The sequence below is a fragment of the Motacilla alba genome, chromosome 3, assembly GCF_015832195.1.
Source record: "Motacilla alba alba isolate MOTALB_02 chromosome 3, Motacilla_alba_V1.0_pri, whole genome shotgun sequence".
NCBI lineage: Eukaryota > Metazoa > Chordata > Aves > Passeriformes > Motacillidae > Motacilla > Motacilla alba.
In genome coordinates this window covers 70,770,246-70,797,016 of record NC_052018.1, presented here as the reverse complement: position 1 = coordinate 70,797,016, position 26,771 = coordinate 70,770,246, and the positions used below count along the sequence as shown (strand labels likewise).

Here is a 26,771-nt window from a genome sequence, read left to right as displayed (position 1 = left end):
TAGCTGAGCTCCACAGGGAACAACACTAATTTATCAGGGAGCACACAGCCCAAACACCCATTTCCTATCTTAAAGCAACAGTGAGCCAGCTGGAAGGATTGGAGTGGCCCAAGACAGTCTAGACTGAGGGTCATCAGATAAATCACCACTGTTTCAATCAAAGCACTTCCAGTGGAACATGCAATTACTTGGAGTTTGTTAAAAGCAGCTTTCCATAATTTGTGATCAGTTACCTGGGAAAACAAATTACATCACTGCACTGTGGATACTTGAAGAAAGATTTGCTAATTAAGCACTATTAATTACACAGCAGCGCTAATTTGAAAAGCAATCTCCATTCATCTTTTGTCGGCTTAAGTCTCAGATTGACTGCTGAGAAGAATTATTTCTAGAACCTGCAATTTTGGATGATCCTTTCTCTGAGAAAGATAACAAAGAGCACTGGCTAAGAAACATGTAAGGTGAACAATAAATGTACACTACTGACACACTCTCTAATATAAGCAGCACCAGAAATAGATCTATCCTTAGGCCATTGGAATTTTCTTAGATGCACTCAAATACAACTATAGCTTCATCCTGAATATGACAAAAAAATCAACTAACCCTGCTCTGACCTGAAAGAGTTCTACCACATTTAGAATATAACCCCAAGTAAAGAACATTCCTTATCACGAAAACAGAAAAGGTAAGCTTGAGATAGGTTTACCTTCTGAACTGACTTTTTAACTGGGAAAGGATCTGTGCTTTACATCAAAGTTATTTTGTCAGAAATGAACAGAACACCCCACAATGCCCATCATTTCCATAATGTCTGTTTACTTGCAATAAATGTGCAGTTAATATGGAATGTAAGTATCTTTAATAAAAGGTAATAAACATAGAGCTTGATCTTTATCATTTGTATTTTTAACATGACACTGCACACACTGCTATCCACATACATAATGTGAGCATCATCTTCATTCCCACCTTTATTTTTCTCCTATGAAACAATGTTCAGCTTCAGGCATCCTTTTTTCTCCCTTTGCAATACTTCATTTTGACAGCACAGCAAAAGCATGTGATAAGCAAGACCATAAAGAGAGCACAAAACAATATCCATTCTGGCACTACCAAATACCAGGTTTGGACCACTAATTATAGAAAATACAATAGATGAGAGAGATTAAATGGTGTAGCTATTTTCAGGAATAGCTCAACATTTAGCCCTAATAGTGTTTTGTTCTTTGGCTGGGTTTTTTTTTTTTTTTGTTGTTTGTTTGTTTGTTTTTTGTTTTGTTTTGGGTTTTTTTTTTTTGTTTGATTTGGTTTATTTTAACTTTGTATTCTGCCAGAGTTCATCACAGAAGAGATAAAGGGCTTAAATGTGAGTAATCTGGTATAACCACAGCAAAGCTGAGTACCACACCTCACAATGACAGAGACAGAGGCTTAACTTCCCTGCTTTTTCATAGTACAGCAGTAAGACATGTGCAGTGCTTTTGATACCTCCTGAACACAAAAAAATAGAAATATCATTAACATAATTATGCTGAAAATATTAATGATAAAGGAGAATTATCAGCCTGGAACTGAAATTACAAAAGAAGGCAGAAATTATTGACTTCATCCACAGAAAAGCAGATTAAAAAAAATCATCTGGATGATGAGGTAGCACCTCACTACTTCAATTAAAGATAAGTGGAACATGGCAACTAACAGCAACAGCTTAAAAGCAGGAAAGATACAAAAATTACTCACAAGTCATAAAATGGGTGTGAAAAAACACCATAACTATTTCACAGTGTTGTGAATGCTATCCACAGAAATAGCATGAATACTTTTCTGTGTTGCTTCCATAGGTCTGCTTAATACTTTATTTATCATTGACATTTGTCTGAGATGGAAAAAATAATTTTTTGTCATTTTTGAGTAGAAAGCAAGATATTAAGTACTATGCAAAAAACCAAAGCATTTCTTTATCTGCTCTGTTTTCATCAAGCATGAAAAGAAGATGATTTTCAAACACAATCAGTGGAGAAGAATTTTTTTATTATAATATTCTCCCAAAAACAAGAGTAGAGTGAATATCATTTGTAAATGCCTTAATGTTTGTAGGATATGCTTTTTGACAGTGTCACTTGCTTTTTCAAATACATACATGAGCCACAGTCATTTTAGAATGAGGTAATAAAAGAAAAGAGCTAAAGGACAAACAAAAACCTAATCAGTTTAAGTTTTGGAGTGGCTGAGAGACTGACTTCTGGAAGTCATGCAGTCCAATCTCCTGCTCAGAACAGGACTCTCATCAGCAGCAGGCATGGCCAGGTCTTGCTGAGTCTTCAAGATCTCCAGGGATGGAAAATCCAGCCGCATCTCCAGGCAGTCTGTTCTGGGCCTGTACTGGCCTCCTGGCAGCGTTCTTCCTCATGTCTGACCCAAACACACCATGGCAAAGTTTGGGGCCAATCTGGTGGCAGTGGAAAAAAATTCAGCTCTATCCTTTTGTGGAACTACCCTCAAGCAGCTATGGGATACCCTTAGGTCACTCAGTAGCTGCTGCTTTGTCAGAGTGGGCAGGCCTAGCTCTGTCAGCTTCTCCTGCCATCTCGTTTGCTCCAAACAAGGGCCTTCTACCCCTTCTTGGTGCTCTCCAGTTTCTCAACACCCCTCTTGAAATGCAGGGACTAAAATTAGACATTTAACATAAATCAAGATCTTTAACATTTCATCCAACTCTCCGACTGAAATATCCAGTAATGTAAACAAAGTGGTTTGCATAATTTGGAAATTAATTCTTCATTCAATTATAGCCTCATAGTGTTTTCTTTACACACTGAACTTATGCATTTGATTTTGATTGAAAATCCTATTCATATTCTGGAGTCCTCTTCCAGTCTTAACTCTGAAACAACACTGAAAAGATTGACAATGCCCAGAACTGCACTGAATGTCTCCCATTTCCCTCAAAATGTCAGAGGCAAAAATAGCATAACTGGTCATCAAATTCATTCCAAGAAAATGAGTCTTATAGTTTACTACCATTGCTTTTTATAGTCAACACTCATTACATGGTGTTTATGGCCAGATTAAACACAAACATCACAAAATGAAGAGGAACATACAAGGCAAATACACAACAGAAGAGGAAGAATTAACGGAGATCCTTTCAAGCTGTACCAAGACCTGAGCTGGTATGTACACTATAACATGCTGTAACAAGAACATTACCCCTCAGATCAAGAGGGGCTAATTTGGAAGCAGTCCAAAATTTTCAGCATCCCAAATAACTTTCATCTATATCCACAGATGAGCAGAATTTGGTGACAGATTTTTCGGTACATGTTCATTCTAATTCCACAGAAGTCAAAGAAAGTTTGCCATAGACTAAAATCATTTCACCCCTTAAGTGAACTGGAAAGAACATCTTTTTTGAAGGTTGTAACACCAGTAGTTTCAGGATATGGTAGTTGCCTCGTATTAAAAAAAATTTGAAGCCCATTAAAGTGTAAATTTTATGTCACAACTTTGATTTGAATAAACATTTTTGGGAAGTCAGAATACAACCATAGATCTTTATATGCTCTAAAAAATTATAAATTAATTCTTCTTTGATTACTTTTGACTAAGGAAACATTTTCACTACATTTTGGATTCCCATTGCAACTAGAGCCCAATATACTTACACACTACAGCCTAGGTAGGGTATACTCAGTTTGCATGAACAAAAAAAGAAAAAAAATTTGTTCACCACCTTTCACTCATCCAAAGTTCCTGAACTGTAACTAAATAAATAATTGATATAACCTGTTGGGGGGCAGGGGAAGTTGTTGGTTTTGGTTGGGGTTTTTTGTTTTGTTGTGTTTCTCTTCTCCATCCCCATCCCCCAGACATTGGTGCAGAGAAGTCTCCTTCACAATGCATTTCAAATGTGGGCAATTACAATTACCACCTCTACTGCTGTTTTCCAGAACTTTTTTCTTTACTAAATGACAAAATAAAAGCTAAGGTAAAACTTTGGCTTAGTCTCTGGTCAAGATCACCTCATTTTGATTCCTTTTCCATTTATGTTTGACAGATACTTTTTCTCTTCTATTACAGAAAAATAAAAACCACCAGAGAATTTTGATTGTACAAATTTTCCAGCTTAAATTTGTAAGGTTATTGTTCTTGCAGATGAGACTTCAGTAACTTATTTCAAATATGGCACAGTTTGTACAGTTCTGAACAAAAAACACAGTTTGTATTTCAGACATGCCTAAATATGCCAGCCTGCCAATCAAACCAAAAGCCTCCCAGAGGCATTATTGAGCATATCTCCTCAGAGATGAGGAGAGGCATGAATAATAGTATGCCTCCTGTAAAAAAATTGCTAAGAACCACGTTTGTTTGCTGTACCAGAAATATGTGAAAGCAGTGTTTTTCAGGAATTTTTTTAGATGTTACTGCCTGGGGAAAAAAAACCCAACATATCTAAATTATTGAATAATTAGCAGGGATAACATTTTCATTTCTCCATGTGCCACATACAGTAGTTTTTTCTCCTCCAATAGGATAGACCCTGGGTTTGTGTATTTAAAATGGCCATCTGCTTCTGAACTTACACAAATGCACTTAACTGTGGAGTAGCTCCAGATATTCAGTATTTGAGAAACTGGAGTAATAGCCACCTATGACAGCAGTGAACAAAAAAAAGTTGGCCAGAAGACAAATCCCCTCCCCATATTTCTACACACAATTACATGATTTAGATATCAGTACACATCAAAGCAATAAAAACAGTGTTAAAAAAGGCATTTACACTCTGAAACTTAAAATCCACCAGTTAAGATTTAACGGATTTCAACACAATTCACATATGACCTAATCTACATCTAGATAAACCAACAGAAAGCAGACTTTGGACACATTTATTTAAGAAAATCAAAATAAATTAAAATATAAAACTAGGAGCCTCATTTGGATAATATCAATGTATTCAAATAATTTTTCTGCAAAATAAAATTAATTACCACATTTATACAAAGAGAACAACACATTCTCTCAACATGTGTTTGTTAAGCCACAAATTTTTATTTTTTTCCCCCAAACATTAGATCTCATATAAGGTTCACACTCCTAGTCCATGCATAGGAGATAATGCAAATTAAAATAATGAATGCTGTGTACCTTGACTGGGACCTAAAAAGACACCTAGTTTCTTGCTGTCTTTTATACCTGAATACATACAGATATCTCATTTGAGAAAGACAGCAAGGCTCTGCACCTTTATGCATTCTGCCACTTAGTAAAGGTTGAGCACAGCTTTGGCACCAGGCCATGCCACATCTTCTGCCTCAAAACCAAATCTCCCTCCTTCACCAAGCACACTGCTCTGCCATGCTGTAGTGGGCACAGGCTTTTGGTCCTGTTAAAAAATTCAGTAAATCAGAGGAATGTAACCTAACTTGAAACAAACTTTCAAGGCAGTTCAAGTTCTAGAAACACGTCCTTTATCTCAGCCATTGAATCAAAACTAAACAAAGACAAAGCTTTTTATTATGAAGCTTCAATTGGTCCTAGAAAGAAGACTGGAGTAAAATATTGATTTACAATTATTTTGAAACTGTGTTTGTCACCACACAGTTTTATCTCAATAAAAATTCTATATTTCTATAACAATTTATACTCATTAAGTTTGTATGATTTATTTCATGCTGAAAACTGCAATAAAATGAAAGTCATAAAAATCTGCAGCCAATCAGTATAACATTTCTACCAGGAATAGACATCTAGCAATCAAAAAAAAGTTCTAAATCATAAACATCACAGACCAAGGATAAACTGTTTCCTTCTGCTGACTTATAAACCCAAGATCAACAACAAAGTCTCATCAGTGCCGTGTTTCAGACCTGAGAGCTTTGCTTCTTTTGCCCACTTGGAACAGACAATGAAATAGACACTCATAGTTATGTCTTATTTCTCTTTCTACATTTCAGATGTGCACAGGCACCCAAACACACACACCCAAGCCTCTCACCCCTCTCACATGTGGCAAAGACTCTCCTACTCCGCAACCTAAGATCATTACTGTTGTTTTATTTCTTTTCATGCTCAAGACAACTGTTCAATTGCAGTATACACACTTTGCCTCTATCACAAATATCCTAAATATTACACAGCATGTCTTCTCCCTTCCCACAAAAGGGATAGTGTTTCTTGTTTCAATCATGATTATCACCTGTAAGATTTTTAAGCAGCTCACGCTTTTGAGAAAAATCAGGTACATAACTGCTTTCTGCAGAAAACCAAAGTCTTTTCAAGTTAGCCTACATTTAAGAAGTATAGGCAAAAAGAAAGAAAGAAGCAAACAAAAGGAACATAAAATACCATGCAATTTACTTTGGATATGAAGAGAGCAGAATATTTTTGCTTGACAATATTTTATCCCCTACCACAAGAGAAAAATAGTATCTAGTGTTAATATTGAAACAAACCTACTTTAAAAACTGACCATGAACTTACAAAACACAGAAAGGTCAGAATTCTAGACCTTGGCACTCTGATGGGACAAATGGTCAATAATCTTGCAGGCCTCAGACTGCTTTAGACAAAAATCAGACTAAGACAGTGGGAGTAAGTCCAGGCACAGGCTTTGTCCCCTTTGTACTGAAAGTGACAGCTGAAAAGAATCTGTATCAGCCAAGCAGGGCAGTGACAGTTCTGTACAAAGAGAGACTCGCTTTGCAAGTTTTTCATTTTTTTCTCCTATATCCCTCTATCACAAAAGACAGTGTTAAGTTTCAGACACATTTTTTTGTTCTGTGAAGGCCGCAAGGTTCAGGCATTCAGAGTAGTTACTCACTTGTGGACTACTAGACAAACACACCATCATTTTGTTATAAACTGCTCACAATATAATAACGGAAAATTAGTTTTGGAAAAAAAAAATAGGGAAATGACAAACAAAGCAAGCTTGCGGTGTGCTTAGTATAAATCCCAAAGTCTCACATATTCTACTCAAAATATCAATGATCATAAAATACAGAGCTGGACTCCCATCTGTAATTATCACAGAGCAGTCAGGAAAGAACATAATGGCATTCTTTTGATACAAGAAAAAAACCCCAAACCCACCACCTAAACTCATCTAATTTAGTGCTTTATGTATAACAAAGCTTGAAGTGATTTATTTTCTTTCAGGTGAACACTTCTCTTAATCTAACAAAAATTGAGAGCATTTTGTATAAATGATTATTAACATTTCCATATTTCCCATGTGTTTTCATTCACTTGGTCTTCTCACCCTCCCCCAAGAGCACCTTGAAAGCAAAAGCATCCATGTATTCTGCAACCCATCCATTTATGGAGAAAAACTGTTGTTAATATATTAACTTCCTAGAAAACATTGCTGTACACCTTATTGCCTCTTAAACATTAATGTTATCAACTCTTCTAATAAGATAATGGCATCTTTATTAACTTAGTTTCTCCATGTACTCATAGTGTGGAAGTTCTACAAGATCTTTGATTACAAAGATAATATGAAAACATACCAGTGGGTACAGAAGTCACATAGAAGAGAACAAAAAAGAAAAGTGAAGCTACTTCTGTCAAGGATATCAGAGTTATCATTAAATTTATGAACAACTTCCAGAGTATACATACTAACAGTATGTTTCAGGCAAGATGTTAAAATAAGAAAAAAACCCTGATTCTACATGAGACAGTCTTTCTGTCAAAGTATTCAAAATATTGATGACATAGAAGCTCAAGAGGCTTTCATTGCCACCATACCCAAACATCACACAGTTGATTCATTTTATTACTTCATCTGTATGATAAAAGGTGCTTGCCCTATAGGTATTAAAGAGGGGGGAAAAATAAAAAGGACAAGATTAGTATCCTGAAAAGTATTTAGGCATTTGAAGTCCATTAAGCAAACAACCCCTCTCCAGCCCCCTCCTCCACCACCATCTCTGTGAACCATATACAGACTTTCTGGTCTTCAGAACCTCCTGCAGAGTTTTTATTTCCTCTAACTGCTGAGATAGAAAATTGTTTAAAGTCCAAGTTGTTTGAAAGGGCAGAACACTCTGTGTCTAAAAAACACTCTCCATCTACTCCTCTACGTCATGCTCCATTATTTTAAAATGCATGGCTGGAAAAGGAATTTCACCAATTTGCCAGTGGTTAAGGGGCAACCTGTGGTGTTGGACTACTCAGGGGCTGAGAGCACATCCTCTTGGCAGCAACAAATGGGAAACCTTATGGGTAGGATGCAAATCTGAGCACACACTTCCCAGCCAGAAGGTGCCCAGGAGCTGACAGCCAGCTGTCTTTCACCAGGAGGCGTGCTCTGCCTCCAGCCTCTGAAGAGATAAACCACACACTGGGCCCCTTTGGACACAGTAAACCACCCAGGGTTTCAGTGAGTTGGGCAGCTGTACCACAGACCTATGCTTTCTAAGCAAAGTCATTTTTTTGTTCCACAAGTGGGTAATGGCAAGTCAGTGGAGGTGTGTGGGAGACAGAATAGAGCACAAGGGCATGAAAACTTTTACTGCAGAATGAAAGACTCCATGTGGGAGGAGAAAAGTATTACAGTAGAAATTATGTCATTACCGTTTAAGGAAAAAATGCATTCTAAACAGATTTCTTGGTTTTTTAATTTATTGCCAAAAAGGTTGAAGGCCATAAACATTTTATTAGAAGCTCAGATTTTAGGTTTCATAATATCTCATAACTGCAAGGTTTTATTGTGGTCAGCTCAACTATAAGAATTTTTATGTTGTTGCTATAAATCAGCTGGGCTACTGGCAATTAATTGCAATTTTGTTGAAAGCTACTTTAAATGAACAAAAAAAAAAAAGCCAGGGCAGAAATAGAAAAATACAAAGCAAATATAGCAACTGTGTTTTTATTTTGGTGCAAGTAACCAAAATGCTGGTATGTGATCAAATCTGTGAGTCAAACTACTATAGCAAGCAAAAGCCATAAAAATTAAACATTGAAAAAGTCACCATTACAAGACAGTGCTCTGTGATCTTTCCATTAAGAATTTATGTAAACAGCCATACTGCCTTCATGAGGAACAAAGGGAGGATAGAAGAGGGGACAGCCCAAGGAATATGCACTTTTTCCACCTCAAGCTGAACGTGAAAAAAGCCTGAAAAATACCTAAAGAGCAAAGTAGGTGCAGCTAATGTAATGCTTTTAAACCTGCAGAACAGCAGTTCTCAATCACTTTCCTTAATAGTGTGGGGGGTTTGGTGGGTTCTGTTTATTTTGTTTAAGTACCCTTCCCATTGAGTAACCATGTCTCAGATTACCCAACTCAATTTGAATGAGCTTGACAAAATGAAGACACAATATTTTTATAATTCTGTCCAAGTCATAACAAGTTAGAGAAAATATTTACTTCCTGAATACAGAAAAATAAGTGTTTACTCCATAAACTTTGTTTCATCTTGCTATTTGCTTTCCTCTCAAATATTCACCTTAAATTTTTGTAAAGCACATCAGCTTCAGCAGTGCTCTTTTTAGCTTCCATTTCTCATTTACTCTGTATAGCACTCAGAACTAGAAACACAGTTTATGTTAAGGTCAACATTTTATTTGAGTTAGTTTCATGACAAATATATTTTACATTCTCTAAAACTTCTCCATCATGCAAACAAAATATTATCAAGTGGAAAGATCAGGAGATTAACTTCAAAAGCTTAGTCCTGCTCCATAAATAAAATGTCAATGAACAGACTTTTTAAACTCACTAACGAGTTAGATCTGAAGGTTTCAGTTTCTGAAGACATTGATGTGTACCTGTCATCAGAGTTAATGCAACAGTTTTGGAGATTCGTAAGTTTAATAGAATTAATGTTTTATTTCTTTTTTTTTTTTGCTGAAAGTATGGTTTGAAAAGGACATCTGACTGAGCTTTTCCATGTTCTTCCATTTTCAGCAAAATAAAATCTTCAGAAGGCAAGTCCCAGCTTTCCTTGCCAATTGACAAGCACTATCTATCATGGTTATTTCAACTTAAAGGAATTTTACCCTAAAGGAAATTCTTTCCATTCCCTTTCCTGTTTGTTTTGATTATCTCAGCACATATTTGCAACCTCTTTCATACTGAAGTTGAATGTTATACAAACACCTGAAATTTTAAACATTTAATAAAATGGATTCTAAAAACCAAAACAGGGATCTGAAGGTCTGGCTCATGCTTTGGTAAACACAGAAATACTTAAAAGTGTAACCACTGTGAAGCTGGATGAGAAAGAGCAGGAATCATTTCAAGCTTCTGAGGTTCTGCTGGCTCTTGTTTATAGCTAATAAAACTAAGAGGTTAAGGCTGACCATTTAAAAGTGCAAACAGAAGATGTTTTCGGAACTGAACCATTTTAATTTGTATTTTAAAATACTCAAACAAATCACAGATTCTTTTCCCCAGCAACATGGGTACCTCTACATGGGTTATCACAAGTTTCACCATACGAAAATTAGTAGCCAAAGCAAAAGAACCAAATACAAATCTAAGTTTGACTTGCTGAGAGCCAATTTCAAATTCACATCCTTCTCCTTAACATTAAAATAATCTTTTGGAAGGGATCCAATGGAATTGCTCAATAGAAATTCACACATTCAAATTCTAGTATTGCTAAACATGTTTTAATCAGTGACAAAGTCAGCAAAGTGTATCTGAAGCCAAACCTGAGAGGACATGCTATTGTCTTCAAGCATTTATTTTACTGTTAAGTTCTGTAGTTGTAAAATATTTAACTGCCAAAAATTTATTTGGGAATTCTTGTCTACTGGTTTAGACAAAGAATATACAATATGAGCCTATAATGCAAGACCGTAAGGAGTCTTGTAAAAAGATCTTCACAGTATGGTAATAGAGAAATATTCTGTAAAAATTCTGAAATATGATAAAGTGAAATCACAGTATACTGGAATAGCAACTAAAATTCTCAATTACCAGAGCAACTGATAACCACAAAAATGTTGTGATATTTCATAGATTAATTCACACTGGAAGCCACAACAGCACTGTATTGACTGACTTGCTTACAGCTTTGCCCAGTTTAGTCTTAAAAAAAATGAAAAGGATGTAGATTTGACAACCTGTGCTACCTATTCCAGCTCCTCAGTGTCCTTAGGATGAATTTTATTTGCAGGTGCCAAATCAGAACCTCACCTGTTTTAGACTGTGACCACTGTCTCTGTTCCTCATGCCATGTACCCCTGTAAAGGGCCTGGACACGTGTTCTTGATAACCTCTTAGGTGTCACCTTGTGAGGCAGCCAGTGTGAGGTAAGCATCCCCTGAGCTTCCTGCTGTCCAGGCTGTGCAAAGCCATTTCTCTCAGCCTCTCCTTACATGCCCTAAGCCCCTCATCTTTCTGGCTTTCCACCAAATTAGATTCAATTTACTCATTGTATTTGGGGAACCAAAACTGGATGGGTGTATCCAAAGTGCTGGCCTAAAGAATACTGAGTATTGGCAACCCACTGGCTCTGCTTCTGCTCATCCAGCCTAGCATGCTGCTGGCATTTGTCACTGTCAGTGAAGCCTGACGTGCTGGCTCGTGTGTCAGAATGCGCAGGTCCCTTCCAGCAGAGCTGTCTCCCAGGAAGTCACTCCCCACCCCATCCTGTGGCAAGGGGTAGGAAGATGCATTTATCCTTGTGGAATGTCACACGGTCCATTCCACCAGCCTCTCGCAGCTGCAGAGCACTGCCCTCAAATGTGGCAACTACTCCCACAACATGATGTCACACGCAAATTTGATAAGAATACACTTCATCTCCTCCTCTAGGTCACTGATCAAGGTAATAAACAAAACAGGTCCCAGTACAGTACTCCTCTTGTAACTTGTCTCCAGGTGGAATACAAACCGTTAGGTGCTATGTTTTGAGCCTGACAATCATGCTTAAAGCCTGGATAAACTGAAGATAAACAATGGTCCAACTGCCATATGCAATATTAAACCTGATCTGATGGCATTTACAGTTTCAGTAGTACACAGAAAGGTACCACAGCTACAAATAAGTACATAAAAGATGCTCAGAAACTTCACACAATGCTATTTTAATTACTGCTTAAGGAAAAAAAGAAAACAAAACTGAACACAAAACAGAAACAACTCCAGTAGATTCCTTCCTAATAAGGAAGAAAACATATGACTAAAGAAAAATATGTTTATGTATTAAACATACATGATGAATGGGTTTAAGTTTCAGAATCTGTAAATATAGTCCATAAAAATAAAAATTAATTTCATAACCCAACCAAGGAAACCTAAAGTCATTATCCACCTTATACATGAGTCAGGAAATAGGAAAGACTTCACACTGTAACAAGCAAAGCAATACAAATAATGTCTTAAAATGAAGTTTAAAGTTATTTATCAATGTAATTGATTCATATTATACCTACAGCTGCCACAGATACACTGACCCCTACTTAGGGGGTTTCTAGTTGAGTAAATGTCCACTCACAGAAAGCAACACTTGCTGAGAATGGTTTATATTGTGGAGTTGTTTTTTTCATTCTTAGAACTGGTTGTTAAGTCACAGAGGCAAATACCTAACAGATCTTATATATTTCTTACTATTACTTTTCCCTGCAGTTATTACAGTCGCTGCCATAAAGAATACATACAACTGCACTGAGAGATGCAATTGAGACAGCTGACATAGAAAAAAAGAAAATCTCTAACTTGCAACTTTAAACACCTCTGACCTACAGGCATACTGAACACTGGAAAATGAGTGGATAGGAATATTGATACTGTTGGGTACAGCCTACACAAGAAAGAGAAAAACATTACTATTAAGCATCAATTTTCCTCAAGAGAAAGAAATATTATAATATATATAATATATATGTAAATATTCTGTTTTAACACTCAGCCCCACAAAGCAAGGGTAGATACTCAATTAGCAATTTTTGCATACAAAGACACAGTTTGTACACTCATTAGAAAGCAGAAAGGTACACTCTGTACATTGATAGTTATAATGTAACCTTATGCATGTAACAATACTTTAAAAAACAGAGCAGTAAAATACAAAGTAAAAACAAAACACTTTTCAAATGTAGTATCTATTTGCTGCAGACCAGTATAACAGAAAGAATGGTCATCAATTTTTTATTTCCTAAGGAAACAAGGCTTATGCAGTCATACAGTACAACACCTCCCTCCACCTCAAGATTTTTTGATCCTATTTGACTCGGCAGAATCTGACAAATAAAGTTTCAAGGGTAGTTATGCTCCTAGAAACTTCATTTCAAAGATCAAACAATCACAGAGATAAAGCACAAAGCATTCCAAGTGTGACAGAAGCAGACATTAGCAAAATTACCAAATCTGACAATGGCACAGACTAATGAAATCGTGCTTGCCCTTCACTCAGAAATCTCCACCAGAGGTAATGATTTCCAGGGGTCCAGATCAAGCAGCCTGGCTCAGAATGTCAGTAAAACCCTCTGCTCTATCAGTAGAAACTTCATCCTGTATAGAAAATATTTGAGCTCAATTTGTATTTGAGGTTTTTCAGTGTAGCACTCTGAGCAACCACCTGTACAGTTCTTGACCAGTTTAGATAATCTCATCTATTCTGACTCCTTTTTGTAACAAACTGCTCAAATTCTACATTTTAAAAAGTGGAAATGAGCAAACTGTTCACACACTGTTATGAATTAACCAATCACTCTATTTACTCCACCTCATCTCAACAGCTCTAAAAAGAACCTTTTGAAATGGTTTCCTATGCTAACAATTGTGTGGTTCAAAGACATGTACAAAGATATTAAGAAAATTTTGGGGTGAGGGGATGGAAACAGCAAAGGATCTGAGAGGAGGAAGACACCCACCTCTGGAGTACCCGCCTGCTCTCAAAAAAATGGTAGCCAGACAAGGGAGAAAATGTTTATCCCAATAGTTTCTAATTCTGCCAGGCAGCTTCCAGGACTGAATGCAGACGCCTGTGTATCTCTGCCAAATTATTCTGTGAATGGACTGTTGTTTCAGTTGTCTGAAAAGGGAACTTGAAATAAAAGGTTACAGTTTTGATAAAAGGATTTTAAGTACCTGGACATCACTTAATTACTACTACAGTTCAACCCAGATCAAAGAACTTGGATCAAGCTAAAAAATCCCTCCATAATAATAATATAAAGGAGGCTATGGAAGTGCTAAAATCAGTCTCATGTTTTAGCATAGTTTATGAAATAATAATTTTTAAATCCTCGGCTATTTAAAAGCTTTCTTCATGTGATTTGCCCTGCTGAACATCCCAACAAGTTTCCCACCCCTGAACATCCCAACAATCTAAAAGTTATTGCAGTTGAAAATATTTGCACCTCTTACATAAAATGACCATACTCAGAGAACAACTCAGTAGTTATTTAGCTTGCTGTATTTAACAACATACATTCTTTTTCTATTTTACCCTGTAACAAGAACATAACAGTAGCTCTTCAAAACGCCAACACCTCAACATTACTGTGTGGCTTATCACTGAACACAAATTTATCTCATGTTTTTGTCAAAAACATCACAAACTCAACCTAACAGAAATCCCAGTTGATTTCCTTGTTAGCTCCAGTGTCAGACTGTAGCACACTGACATAACATAGCTTTAAACTAATTCCTACCTTGTCTCAACTCCTATCACAAGTTCCATACTGTCAAATTTCAAACATTTTTTTCTCTGAGCCTCAGATGGAAGAGAGCAGAAGATTAATACCAATACTGTGGAGAAAATAGGACATGGGTTTGTAAATACAATGGGTTGTTTTTCATTAGTCCAATGAAGAAAAATTATTCTCACACTGGGTTTGCATTCATCATCAATTAGAATTTTTACACAACAAACTCAGAGCATCCTGCTGAACCCAAATCACAGCTTGCAATCCTGCAACCCAGTGAGGCAAGGCAGCCACTGCCTTTGAAAAAGCTCCCTCCACTGCTTTAGGGAAACACCAAGAGGAGCAAGAATAATAAGCTGTTGTCCTGACAACCTTACAAAATAAAACCAAGGCTTACTTTACTACAGCAGAACACTACAGACAACCTGATCACTGTAAACTGCTCCTAATTCTTCAAGAGCAGCCAGCACTGCAATAAGCAAGACCAGCACAGCAAAACACATATGCTTACTTACACACTGTTGATGTGGCACATGAGGCATGAGAATGCATGAACAGACACAGCCACACTCTTCTGGTCTTTTTTTCTCCCCACACTTATTTTTCCACTTCGTGTCACACTAGTATTACAATGGGATTTCAAGCTAAAACATATCAGGTATTCATTTTCAGTGCTGAGAAGCCAGAAAAACACTAGAAGCAGAGTGCTCTTTTCCTTGAATGTACTTTAGGTATCTAAAAGTAGGAAGCAATTAGTTTTGAACAGAAAGCCACAAATGAGAACAACCAGAGAAGAAGAATGATTGAATAACTTGCAACTCTCAGGTGGAAAAAAAAAATCAAAACAACAAACCTGGAAAAACCCTAACTGACTGAAATGTCCTATCTTTCACAAACACCTTCTTCACAAAATATAGGAAATAGAGCTGCTTTTTTGCAATGACTATTTTGCTAGCTATGCATTAATTTCAGTACTTCTTTTTACTCCCCCACATGAAAGGGAAAAAACTAGCAAAAAATATTTTAACACTATGTGCACTTATAACACATACTTTAGAACGTTTCACTCCACCATTATTCACCTTAATTGCCATTTCACTGTCACATCTCTTCACAATTTATCAGATTTGACTGAAGAGACTGTAAAAATCCAAAATGGAATATAGAGTGGCCCAGAAACTTCTTTCCATCTCATATATATGGAACAAACAAGTGTAAAAAAGAAAAGGCAACTCAAAACAAAACACAAAAAAATTCCAAATCACTACAAAAATTTTATTGAGGTATTAAAACATATTTTCTTCCATTTAAATTAACCTGCCACAGAATGTCTGATGTTCTCAAAGTACCTTTCCTAATAAAAACATTTTAAGTATTGTAATCTGTTGTTCCTGTAATTTGTAAAATGGTTCTATCATTTCATCACAGTTTGTATCAGGTTTAAAAAAAAAAAGTTGGTGAGCCTAAAGGGAAATGGAAGGGCAAATTGATGAATTTTATGAGAGCTTTGTATCTTTAGTCTTTGAGGTAGTCTTCGAAGCACAGGTATTCCACAATATGACTTTTCAGGTGGGAGTTATATGAAAATAATTGATGGGATTTATGTGAGAGGACACATGATGCACATAAATGCAAGCAGGCATTATCACAATCCACAGCACCATGCCAGTGAGAATTCAAGCAGCCAAGGGAGAGGGGGAGGAAAGAAGAAACAGCAAACAATACAGGAGCATTGCACAAATATCTGCAGAGCTGGGTATGCGACTTTGCAGGATCCAGAACAAAAAATGAAGACATTATATAAGAAAAGACTCAAAGTCAATGGCAAAACTCCAAGCTCTGTGCTCAGAATTTTATTTAAGCTGCTGAGGGGGAGGGGCAGCCAGACAACTTCAGCTACTGCCACCTTCCAGCCTCCCAGCTACAAGAAGCCAATTTACTACTGTTCCTCCAGCCTCCTTCTAGATTCCCTCACTTTCAAAAAATAGCTATGGTATCTCTCTACATTACATGGCACAGCTAAAAAAAAAAAAAAAAAAAAAAAAAAAAAAAAAAAAAAAAAAAAAAAGTAGCTACAGGTCTTTTTCCGAAGTAACACAGAATCCCCAGTTAACAGCACTAAAATAAATGCCTACTTCATTTCAAACATCTACTGTTCTTAAAATGTCTTACAAGCACTGATTCCAATAAAGCTGTTTGCCTGCATGTCCAAAAAGATGGGACAGCAGCTGCTTACATTTATTACATGTTCAGAACACTGCCTCCATAAGGACTAAATACATTTTTTTAAACAAAACCTTTAATTATGTATGCACTGGTTATTATTTAAGAAATTCCAGAAAACCAGAAGAATCCACTTATAAATCCTGAGTAGCTAACTGCTGATGTAATTACAGTTTCATGATCCAAACAGGAGCTTACATATCTTCTAGTAAGAACTATGGTGCAAACTAATCACAATGACATTTCTGCCTACTGCTGTCCTGTCTAACTAAAAACTAGAAGAGTATCACCAATTATAATAATCCTTTTCAATCTTCTGCTCATTCAATTGTGCCTCAAAGTGGCTTCAAATCCGGGGTCAGTGCTTTACTACAAAGGAAGGCAGGTTCTCTCTCATTTACTTCTGTCAGGATAAATCAGATGTTTAACATTAAGTTTGCTCTTTCACAACAAACTAAAAAAAAAAATAAAAAGACAGCTATTCATGTGAAATCCTGACAATTCTTAAAAATCTAACCAGGCATATGACATCATCACTGAATGTCATCAGGAATTAAACTTATCCTCAATGAAATTTATGTAAACAACTAGCGTTTAACAAAAAAAGCAATCAAAAAACTGTGAAACATACTTTTCAATCTACTAAATACAAATTCCCTTATAAATTCTTCTTATTGGATTATTACTTATCCTCACATTCATCTCTCAAAATTCAGGTAGAAAAACCAGGGTTGAAAAAGACTATGAGGGGTATCCCTACCTTAAACTTCATGAACTGTCCAGATTTATAAAAGGATGAAAACTGTGCTGAAAATAAAGAGATAAACTGAAGCTGGTCTTGACTTTGCAGGAGGCAACATTTTAAAGAATCAGATACAAATTATGTTACCTAATACAAAAAAAATTCTACTCTGAGGACAATGTTGCAACATACAGAAAATAAACAGCCACCTCCACTTCACTCATCCACAACCCAGCTTACCCAAACATTTTAAAATTGCAGAGCATTTTAAATTGCAAAGAAAAAATTGCATGGAAAAAGAGCATTTGTCAAACCCTGATTTCATTTCAAGCTGTAAAAACAGCTACTGTTGGTAATCTTGGATGACTAACGTGAGAAACTAGATAACCCAGTGCCCCACCCTCTTTCCACAATCTGTAACTTGTATTATCATAATAACATAGCTTTTCTTCCTCTATATTACCAAATTAGATCTCTCAGCAGTAAAAGGCAGGAACCTACTGAAAATATTTTAACATCCAACCATCTAAATATAATCCTAACTCAAGCCAAAGCAAGGAGAAAATACTTCCTTTCTCCTGCAGCTTGAACAGGTGATCTGCAGATAAAGAGCTTAGGTGCAATGCCTATGTCCAGTATGAAGCTGGAAGTGAAAAAACGAAGTGCCTCGGTTCAGTCATAAAAGTCAAAAGCAGCAGCAAAAAAAAAAAAGGGATGATTTTGCCATATGTTTGACCACTGCTTTGCTTAGTTCCTCATTTGACTCTCTTCATTAGTAAGAGTATTTCACAATGCACTTGAGTAATGGTATGTCATAAATGCCTACAAAAAGAAGACCATAATATCTTTCTTTCAGGAAAATGAGATATAAACCTTTAAAAATACTCTGATATGCACAGTAAGCAAATACCAGCTACAAAGAACTGAGGTTTTGTTTAGTTCTAAGCTTCACATTATATCCTTGGCATATATGAATGAAATGATCTTTAATTGATCCAACATGATTGGTGAAACAGTCTGGCATCCTTACAAGCATTCCTTCTGGTTCCATCTAAGTGCTGCATGACCCGCTAAGGTAACCCACTGGGCATGCAAAACCAAGACAATACATTCAGATGCCTCTCTAAATCTAGCTTTATATGAATGCTACATAAATTATAAATCAACTGTTGTGGACCCTAAGTGACGTTTAAATATCTATAATGCATTAGAGCTCTTGATGATTTAAACATGTTTGCATTAATAATACAAGATATTTCAAAGATCAAATTTGAAGATTTAAGTATTTCAGAGCCACCACTGAAGAAGCGAATGGAGGGCAAATAATGCATTCCCACTGACAAAAGGCACAGTTTTGTAAAAACACAAGAAATAGAGAAATAAGGCATCAAGCCTAGGCATTTCTATATCCAGCAGGCTGTGAAGTACTATGTTTCTGAATCCAACTCCAAAACGTTTCAGTCTCGGGTAGCTAGGTACAGAACCTAGGGGGAAAATAGCTGAACAAACAATATTAATGCACTATGGTCCCTTTTAAAATAAATCCATCAAACTAAGTAACAACTGAGGCTGAATTATTGGCTTTTCCATATTTTCAAGCATCCTGCGTTATCCAGCAGCCTTCCTCTATAGCAATGTAAATATTATGCGGAGTTACCTTCCAACTAAACAAACTTTCTTTAGATATTAGTAACACACATGTAAAATAAAGTCTAAAGCAGCAACATGAGCTAATCAAAACAACAAATTCTGTCAGCTTCTAGGAAAGCTTCAGGTCTGCTCGTGTCTCATCGGTGCAGAACTGACCAGAAGATAGTTTACTATTCACGTGAAGAAAAAAAAAACCAAACACAGAAATAGCAGGCTGCAGAGACAGATTACATGCTTTCCTTCCCTGCAGGATAGCTGATATAAGAAAGCCATCTAGTGTTAACTTTCAGAAGTGAAAACTGCGCACAAAAGAGCTCGGGAAAATTTACATGTGCAATTCTCTTTAACTTTACATGTCTTTGGCATCATAAGAAAAAAATAAAACTCGTTTCCTTTAGAAAAGCCAGGCTGAAAGCAAGTATCCAAACCACCGACGTAGTAAAATAATGCAGCATCAAGTACTAAGGTAGTTTACTGACCTACTTCGTGAACCTTAACAGCCATATCTGAGATTTGTCAGCTTCGGAGTTGCCTTTGTCAAGCCTGTGTAACGCTACTTCCCCATTCGCAGGGGCTCGCACGGCGCAGCCGAGCGCTGCCGCCCAGCCTAGAAGGGCTGCGAAGCCACCAGCATAAAATCCGAGGCAAAGTTGAGCCCAAGCGGCTGCTATTCAACGAACCGAACGTCAGCTTTGGAGAACGGACCCCCGAACAGCTATGGGAGCATTACAAGACAACAAAGAGTGCAAAAGGATGCAGACTGCGCCTTGTATCCAGCAACCAAAATAAAGGGGGGATTTAAATCATTTAAGGAAACTGCAAGGGCTGAAGAGGCTTTTCCTCTGCTACCCCAAGCGCTTGGCGGTCCCCGCTGCACCGTCCCCGCTCTGAGCGGCAACTCTCCCCAGAGATGTCCGACGCGGGCAAACTTACTCCGTAATTGCCATTATTCTTGGAGTGAGACTCGGAGAGGGGAGCGGGGGGCTCGGGCTGCCGCACCCGGCGGCAGAAGCGCCCCGCAGGTGACTGGCGACCCGCCGGACACCCCCGCCGCCCCCGCGGCCATTCTCTACGGGGCGGATCGCATCGCTATTTATAAAGGCGACGTGCGGGAGCGAGTCGCCCCGGCCGCCACACGGTGCCCGCCGCGCCGGGGCGGGGTGGCTGCGGCCGGGGCGAGGACGGGGTGCCGCTGGGGAAGGGGGGCCCGCGCCTCCCCGCCGCTTTCCCACCCGCCTCAGCCCTCCGTCCTCCCGCGGAGCTCGGAGAAGCCGAGCCTCCCTCCCAAAGGCACCTGAGGGAAGAAGAGATGGGTCTGCCCTCACAGCACCCCCTCCCCTGAAGTGCTCCCGAGCCCTTCCCGGGAGGGAAGGCACTCGCACGCCCGCGGGGCACGGACGCGGTGGCGGGCGCCGCTCCTTACCTGGTGCTGCCGCGGCCGCCGCTGCTGCCCCCGCTCCGGCTGCTCCGGCCGCGGGACCCCCATGCCCCCCCGCGCACACGGGCTCCGCTCCGCTCCCCTCCCGCGGGACCCGCCACCCGCGGGGCGCCGGAGCCCTGCACACCACCGGGGGCCGTCCGCTGGGGTGCTGCGGGGTGCTCCGGGCTGGCGTGAGCGCCGCTGCTCCTCCTCTCGTTCCCCCGCCACCCCTTCCCGGCGCTCCCCCGCGCTCCTCCCGGCGCTGGGTCTGGAGTGCGGCTCCGCCGCCGGACGGGAGGGCGGAGCGGCGGCGGGAGGGCGGGGGCAGCAGCGACACTCACACCCGCGCTGCCGGCCCCGCACGCCCGCAGCCCCGCCCCGCCCGTCCGCCCCCCCTCCCGCGGCTCCGCCGGCGCGCCCCGGGGCACCGCCGGCTCCGCATTGGGCACTCGCGCTGTCGCGCATCCCAAACCCGCGCCCCGCTTGACACCGCCTCCCCCGCCTCCTCTCGTCCGCCGCGGCGGGGCGCGGGAGGGATCCCCGGGGCTCCCTGGGGACAGGCGGCCAGCTCGGCATCGGAAGCGAGCAACAGGTGGGATGCGGGACGCAGCGAGGCAGAGCATGGGGGGCCCCGGGAAGGGCCCTCTCCGGCAGCGAGCCGGTGAGCGCTCGGTCTTTCAGCTGGCCCGGGCCCCCCAGCTGCTGCTGTGCCCGGCCGAGCGCGGCGGAGCAGCCCCGAGGCAGACCGGCCCGGCACCTGCCCCCGCCCCGCACGGGCACCACTCTTCGCTTTCAAGACAACGCCGCCCGGCCCCGCCGCTCTCAGCCCCCGCCCTCGCCCCTCTGCCGCCCTCGGGCCCCTGAGACCCCCGGCTCCTTCCCGCGGGAGCTCCCGGAGTGGCGAGCAGCGGGGTGACTGGCACTCTGTGTCATCCTACAGGCTCTGCATTACCTCCGCGAAAGTCCGAGAGCCTCTGGGCCTGCGGCGAGGCTACTGTGTCGGCACCCCTTCAGTGTGCGCTCTTACCCACACCTTGAAACAGGGGATACCTACAGAGAAGAAACACACAGCAATTGAGTTCTCGGACCTGTGTGCTCTGTCTCCTGTGTATACTCTTAAGTTTCCCGTGGGTCAGGAGTATGGAGCTTTCCCTCTGTCTTGTGCAGCTCTGAACAGGTTAGTTTGCCTGCCAAATAAGCCATGGCTAGATACCTACATTTCCTCCACCTCCCCCACATGTTCTGGTAAGCAAAGCAAAGGTTGTTGTCAGAATTTGAATTTCCCTATTTCTGCTCTGCAGGCTAGTTCTGCAAAGAACCATATCTGTAATCACAGGACCCACTTCTACATAGAGGTTGCAAAATAGATGATGTTATCAGGACTGATGTGGCTGCTCCCATCTGCTACCCCAAATGACAAGGCCTGCAATACTATTGGAATAGAGTCTACTCCTACAGAGCCCTACAAAACAATCCAGGATTCTTTTATGTTTTTCCAGTCCTCTCTTGCTTTCTTTCCCCTCCACCCATACCCACATCTCAGGGTAAGTAACTTTCTGGTTGTACCAGTTCACTCAGCTCTGGCAAGCAGGCTGAATGTTGACATTTACAAGTATTCCGCTGCCTAGTAAACTTCTCATTGCCTACCTTTTGCTGGAAGCAGAGCAGAAGACTATGGTGGAAAGAAACTGCCACGTGTATGCTAAAGATCTAAAGGCCAAGTTTTGGGTTATTGCATCTAACGGTTCCTTTAATGCACACTTTACATCAAGAAACACAGTCCACAATCATAAATGCAGGCTTAGGTTCATGCAGGCTTACTAGAACAAACTTTGAGGTGTCAAGATTAAAAGCACTGGCAAGCATTACCTTCATTAGTTAGGGTTTGGATGCCTGCTTGAGTGTTATTGTTTTGGTTAAAATGTTATTTTAGAATGTTATCATTTCTACCCAAAATCACTAGTCCAGTTAGGCAGTAGACTGTCTCTGTACTGACAAGACCACAGAAATAATATTATTGTTGTCCTAACAAAAAGCCTGAGAAAAATGCACCGCAAGTGAAAGGAATGGTGTATTTTTCACTTTGTCCTGTTATAGGCAGTGTCCTTCCTGGAGGGTTCATTCCTTTAAAACGGAATGAAATGACAAAATGACAGAAAATATAAGTGGAAACAGAGGGAATCGGGAGAGGTATGAGTGTGCACAGAGTATGGCAGGCAGTGCTTGTCTCTGATTTCCGTGCTGACCAAGTCCTCAGTGCTAGAGGGCTCTGGCTGCTTGTTCCGATGAGTCCCTCTAAATCCGAGGACAGACTCCGCAGCAACTGCTGAATTTTCTCTCCTTGTTGTCATTCCTCTCGCACGCCGCATCTCTTGCGCCGAAGGGGAGCTGGGTGAGCAGCGCACGAAGGGGAGCTGGGTGAGCAGAGCACGAAGGGAAGCTGGGTGAGCAGCGCCGTGGCTCCCCATCCCCCGTGAGGCCCGTGCTCGGCTCCGGGAGCGCCGCCCGGCGAGAGCCGCCCTCCGCCGCCAGGTGTCCCCGGGCAGCCGCGCGGGGCCGCCCCGGGGCCGCGCTCCCGCTCCGCATCGCCGAACTCGCCCGTGTAGTGCCTGACCCACCTCGGCTGCGGCTGATTTTCTCTCGCCTGCACCCTCAGTGCAGCTAAATGGTTCTTTCGTAAGCTTGGCTACATTTCACGTGCAAACTTAGGAAGGCGGTAGCGCACTGTACTAATAGCTGCAATATTTTGTATGCTAAGAACAATATTTGCATATACTTACTCTGTTTTCTTTTAAAGGCTCGTTTTATAAAGCGCTTTGGATGCAAATCAGCTTCCCCCAAGAATATTTCGGTGTTTCACCCACTATCCTAAAGAACACTATGCTTAAAAAAACCTGACATCTTATCTGTAAGTCATGACATTTCCTTATCCTCTGAAAAAATGCTACTCAGTCCTTACCGACTGCAGTGGTGAGATTAACTCCTTCCTGCACATAGAGTGCATTCACCCCTCTGCATACTATCCTGTCTAAAGGGGCTTCATCTGGATGTGAGAAATGTTTAGGCATTCTGCTGTGGGGTACCTCCGAGGCTGACGTCCACCATTAAAGAACAGACAAACTGTGGTAATGCTTGTGAATTAAAAAAAAAGGATTTCTCAGCTGACAGAATGTACTTCGTGATGGAACTGTGATAACTGACTTACTTAACAGGTCTAAACATTTACAGCCAACACGCTAAATGGTGTTTAGGTTGCATTCCCAAAAATAATCATTACCTGTGTCTTGACAAGATCCAGCACACTGATACATATTAGGGTTTTGCTCTTAGGACAGTCTGGAATCTTGCTGTGATCACTTCTTTGCTATTTTTCCCCCCTTAATTTATTTTTTTACTTTTTTTTTCCCCCTCTCTGACTCCTTTTCCTTCTCTCTCACTATTCTCTCACTCCTCCAGTATCATTCCTTTTGGCTTCCAGGCTACCATCTGTGTACCCTCAGGGAGTCAACAAGAGAAGAACAAGGGCCAGAAACCAGAACACAGGTGAAAAGAGGTAAACAGAAGTTTCTTGCAATAATAAAGGACTGTTCAAGCCTCAAAAGCACAAGAGTAAATGGGGCAAGAAGAATCTCTTGCCCAAACTAAAAACTGATAAACCTACAATTGAAATGAGTGGGGAAAAAAGAGGACTCTGACTTTCCATTCAGGTCCTTATTCTTGCAGGATGCATGTATTTATTTGAATTACCTAGTGAAGGACACTCACTTCCTGCAGATTTGGGATAAATCACAGCAAGACAGTTCAGCCTTTGACAATATGGATTCAGAAGGTATTATAACAGCTCAGCTACACAAATAACCTGCAAGCAGAAATCAGACAGAAGAAATCCCACAGGCTACAGGTTGGGTGGCTCTGATTAAGATGGGTGCCAATTTTTTCCTGCAGTACATTTTCTTCACTTCTCCTGTTCATATTTAACTTCAAAGTACCCAGCTCAGCCGCATGTGAAGCTAGTCTTCAGGCACTGTTAAAACACAAGGAATTGTTCCAACATCGCCTACTAAGTGTTTGTTTCCAGTGACATAAAGACAACTCTAACAACAAAAGTGGACTTTTTTGTTCGTTCTTAGGGAAGTGGGTCCAACTGGGATCCTTGGAAGTGGTGTGGGAGGTGGAAAAGACATCCGGTAGCCACATGACGAGGCTCGTTTTGCCAACACAAAGTAAACAGAAATAGGCAAGCTGAAAAAAGTTTAGGTTTGTTTCCTCAGCCTTGGGCATAAGCCTAGAATCCAGATGAAGTAAGCGCGTGCTGAGCACAAGATTTCACTGATGCATAAAGATGTCATCTCACTCACAGATCTTTTTGCTGAGGTTGCTCAGTATTTCCTGATGCAGTTAACTAGGTGAGGTGCTCTGTTCGGGAATTCTGGCTCAGTCTTTGGAGAAACTTCAACTCCCTCTGGTAGACCAGAGGAAAGCTGTGAGCAGTAGCAGCAGGGCAGCTCTGGCTTCACAGGCTCCCAGTGAATCACCATGCCATCTGCAGGCTGGTCTGAAGGTCAGCACTGCAGGCAAATCCCCAAACTCCATGTTTCCATAGATCCAGCAGCCCTGGAGCCACACTTGTATAGCCTGGTGAACACAAGAGCTCCTATTCCAGTAACCACTATGATTTGGCAGTTTCTTATACCTCAGTGTAGGCTGAGTGGATTTTGTTCTTCTAACCCCAAGCTGCTCTTTCATTTGGACATTATATGGGTGAAACCATGTACTTACACTCTGTAAAGTACTTATTTTACATGCTGCTGTCAAAGTGCAAGCAGAGTTTACCACAATACTAATATTTCATCCCAGTGGCTTCCCTAAGATTTGAGCAATTCAGTGAAACAAAACATCCTCTGTATCCTCTGAAACTAGTTTTGAAAGCCCAGATGGCAGAAAATACCATTGGTTTTAATTAGCAATATCCTTCACATGAATCCCATATTAACCAAAAGAGCATACTGTATTTCATCTCACTTCCTCTAGTTTACTTACTACTGCCTCTCTTCTCTGTGGTTTACCAGCAGGAAACCACTGGAGGGGACATATCCAGATAAGATTAAACAACATAATATTATCATCTTTTCTATAAGCAGGCTGACAGCTTTTTTTGCTAGATGCTGAAATGAGATTCACAGCCATTTTGGCTTCCATTCACTGTGGAAAGAAACCATTCTTATAAGTCCACAATACTTCACTAATTCCTGAACTATTTCACTTGTGACAGGCTATTTTATTTTATTTCATTTTTTTTTTCTCTGAAATGCACTTCACACAGCATTTCAGGTTCACCCTAGTTGAAATAATAGGAAGCAGAAGCAAGATGTCCTAAAAGTGGATGTATCTCCAAGGATAAGACTGTTACAGAGCAAGGTTAATGTGGGCACTGCTCTGCTGAGGAGCTATTGGAAAGTCACCAAGTGGCTTCTTTCTAGTGTCAGTGGGACAAGAGTGTGCCTGGTTCCATACATTTCTACCTCAGCTTTCCCCTGAGGGCCTTTTAATGGATACAAAACCTCAAGAGTACAGATGAGAAAAAAGAGAGGCAGACAGCAGAGGAAAGAAAGATGTTTTTTTTTCTTGCACCATGCTAATCTCATTGTACCTTGGATTTTCCCAGTCCAAATTCTTTATGCTTTGTCATGCTGGGTAATGTATAAACTCTGTGCAGCAGCGTGAGCAGAGCTGCATAAAGCCTGTGACATTTGCAGCCATTGTATACATCACTTTTCACTGAGACTGGAGCAATATTAATAGCTAACATGGATGGCCATTTTCTACTTGCAAAATCTCCCACAGTTTTTTTATGGGATCAGTACTGTTCTGCAGTTCTGCCAGAATGCTGCTGTGGTCTTTATCAGAAAACTTTAGTGTCTTGAAAAGGCATTTCTAATCCCTTAGCTGTTTCACAGATACTGAGACCACATTAATTCCTAAGGAATTTCTCCTGCCAGGTAACAGAAAGTTCACCCAGTAAGGGAATCTCCTCACTGTAAATAGGTTGCAACACCCAACTGGTGAGGAGGGAGGGGAAAAAACTGGAGTAAATTGGCATGACAAGGCATGTGAATGAAG

At 40.4% G+C, this 26,771-nt stretch overlaps 2 protein-coding genes across 8 annotated transcripts in view; one reads left to right on the top strand and one right to left on the bottom strand.

The window, feature by feature from the left end:
* Positions 1-20,933, bottom strand: part of SIPA1L2 (signal induced proliferation associated 1 like 2) — a 126,782-nt gene extending 105,849 nt beyond the window's left edge. For 4 of the 7 annotated variants that reach the window (XM_038133643.1, XM_038133647.1, XM_038133645.1 and 1 more), the window contains exon 1: positions 20,655-20,932. The gene's annotated coding sequence lies outside the window, so the exon portion shown is untranslated. Of the gene's footprint in view, positions 1-5,248; positions 16,580-20,654 lie in introns of those variants that run through there. The other 3 variants (XM_038133639.1, XM_038133646.1, XM_038133641.1) reach the window with 2 other exon arrangements.
* Positions 16,090-25,335, top strand: LOC119699116 (proline-rich protein 2-like). The gene is made up of 5 exons (XM_038132160.1): positions 16,090-16,161; positions 19,803-20,000; positions 20,333-21,243; positions 21,592-21,828; positions 21,953-25,335. The coding sequence occupies exons 1-5, from the start codon at positions 16,090-16,092 to the stop codon at positions 22,002-22,004; spliced, it is 1,470 nt and encodes a 489-aa protein (XP_037988088.1). The 3' UTR covers positions 22,005-25,335.
* The last annotated feature ends 1,436 nt before the right edge of the window (positions 25,336-26,771 follow it).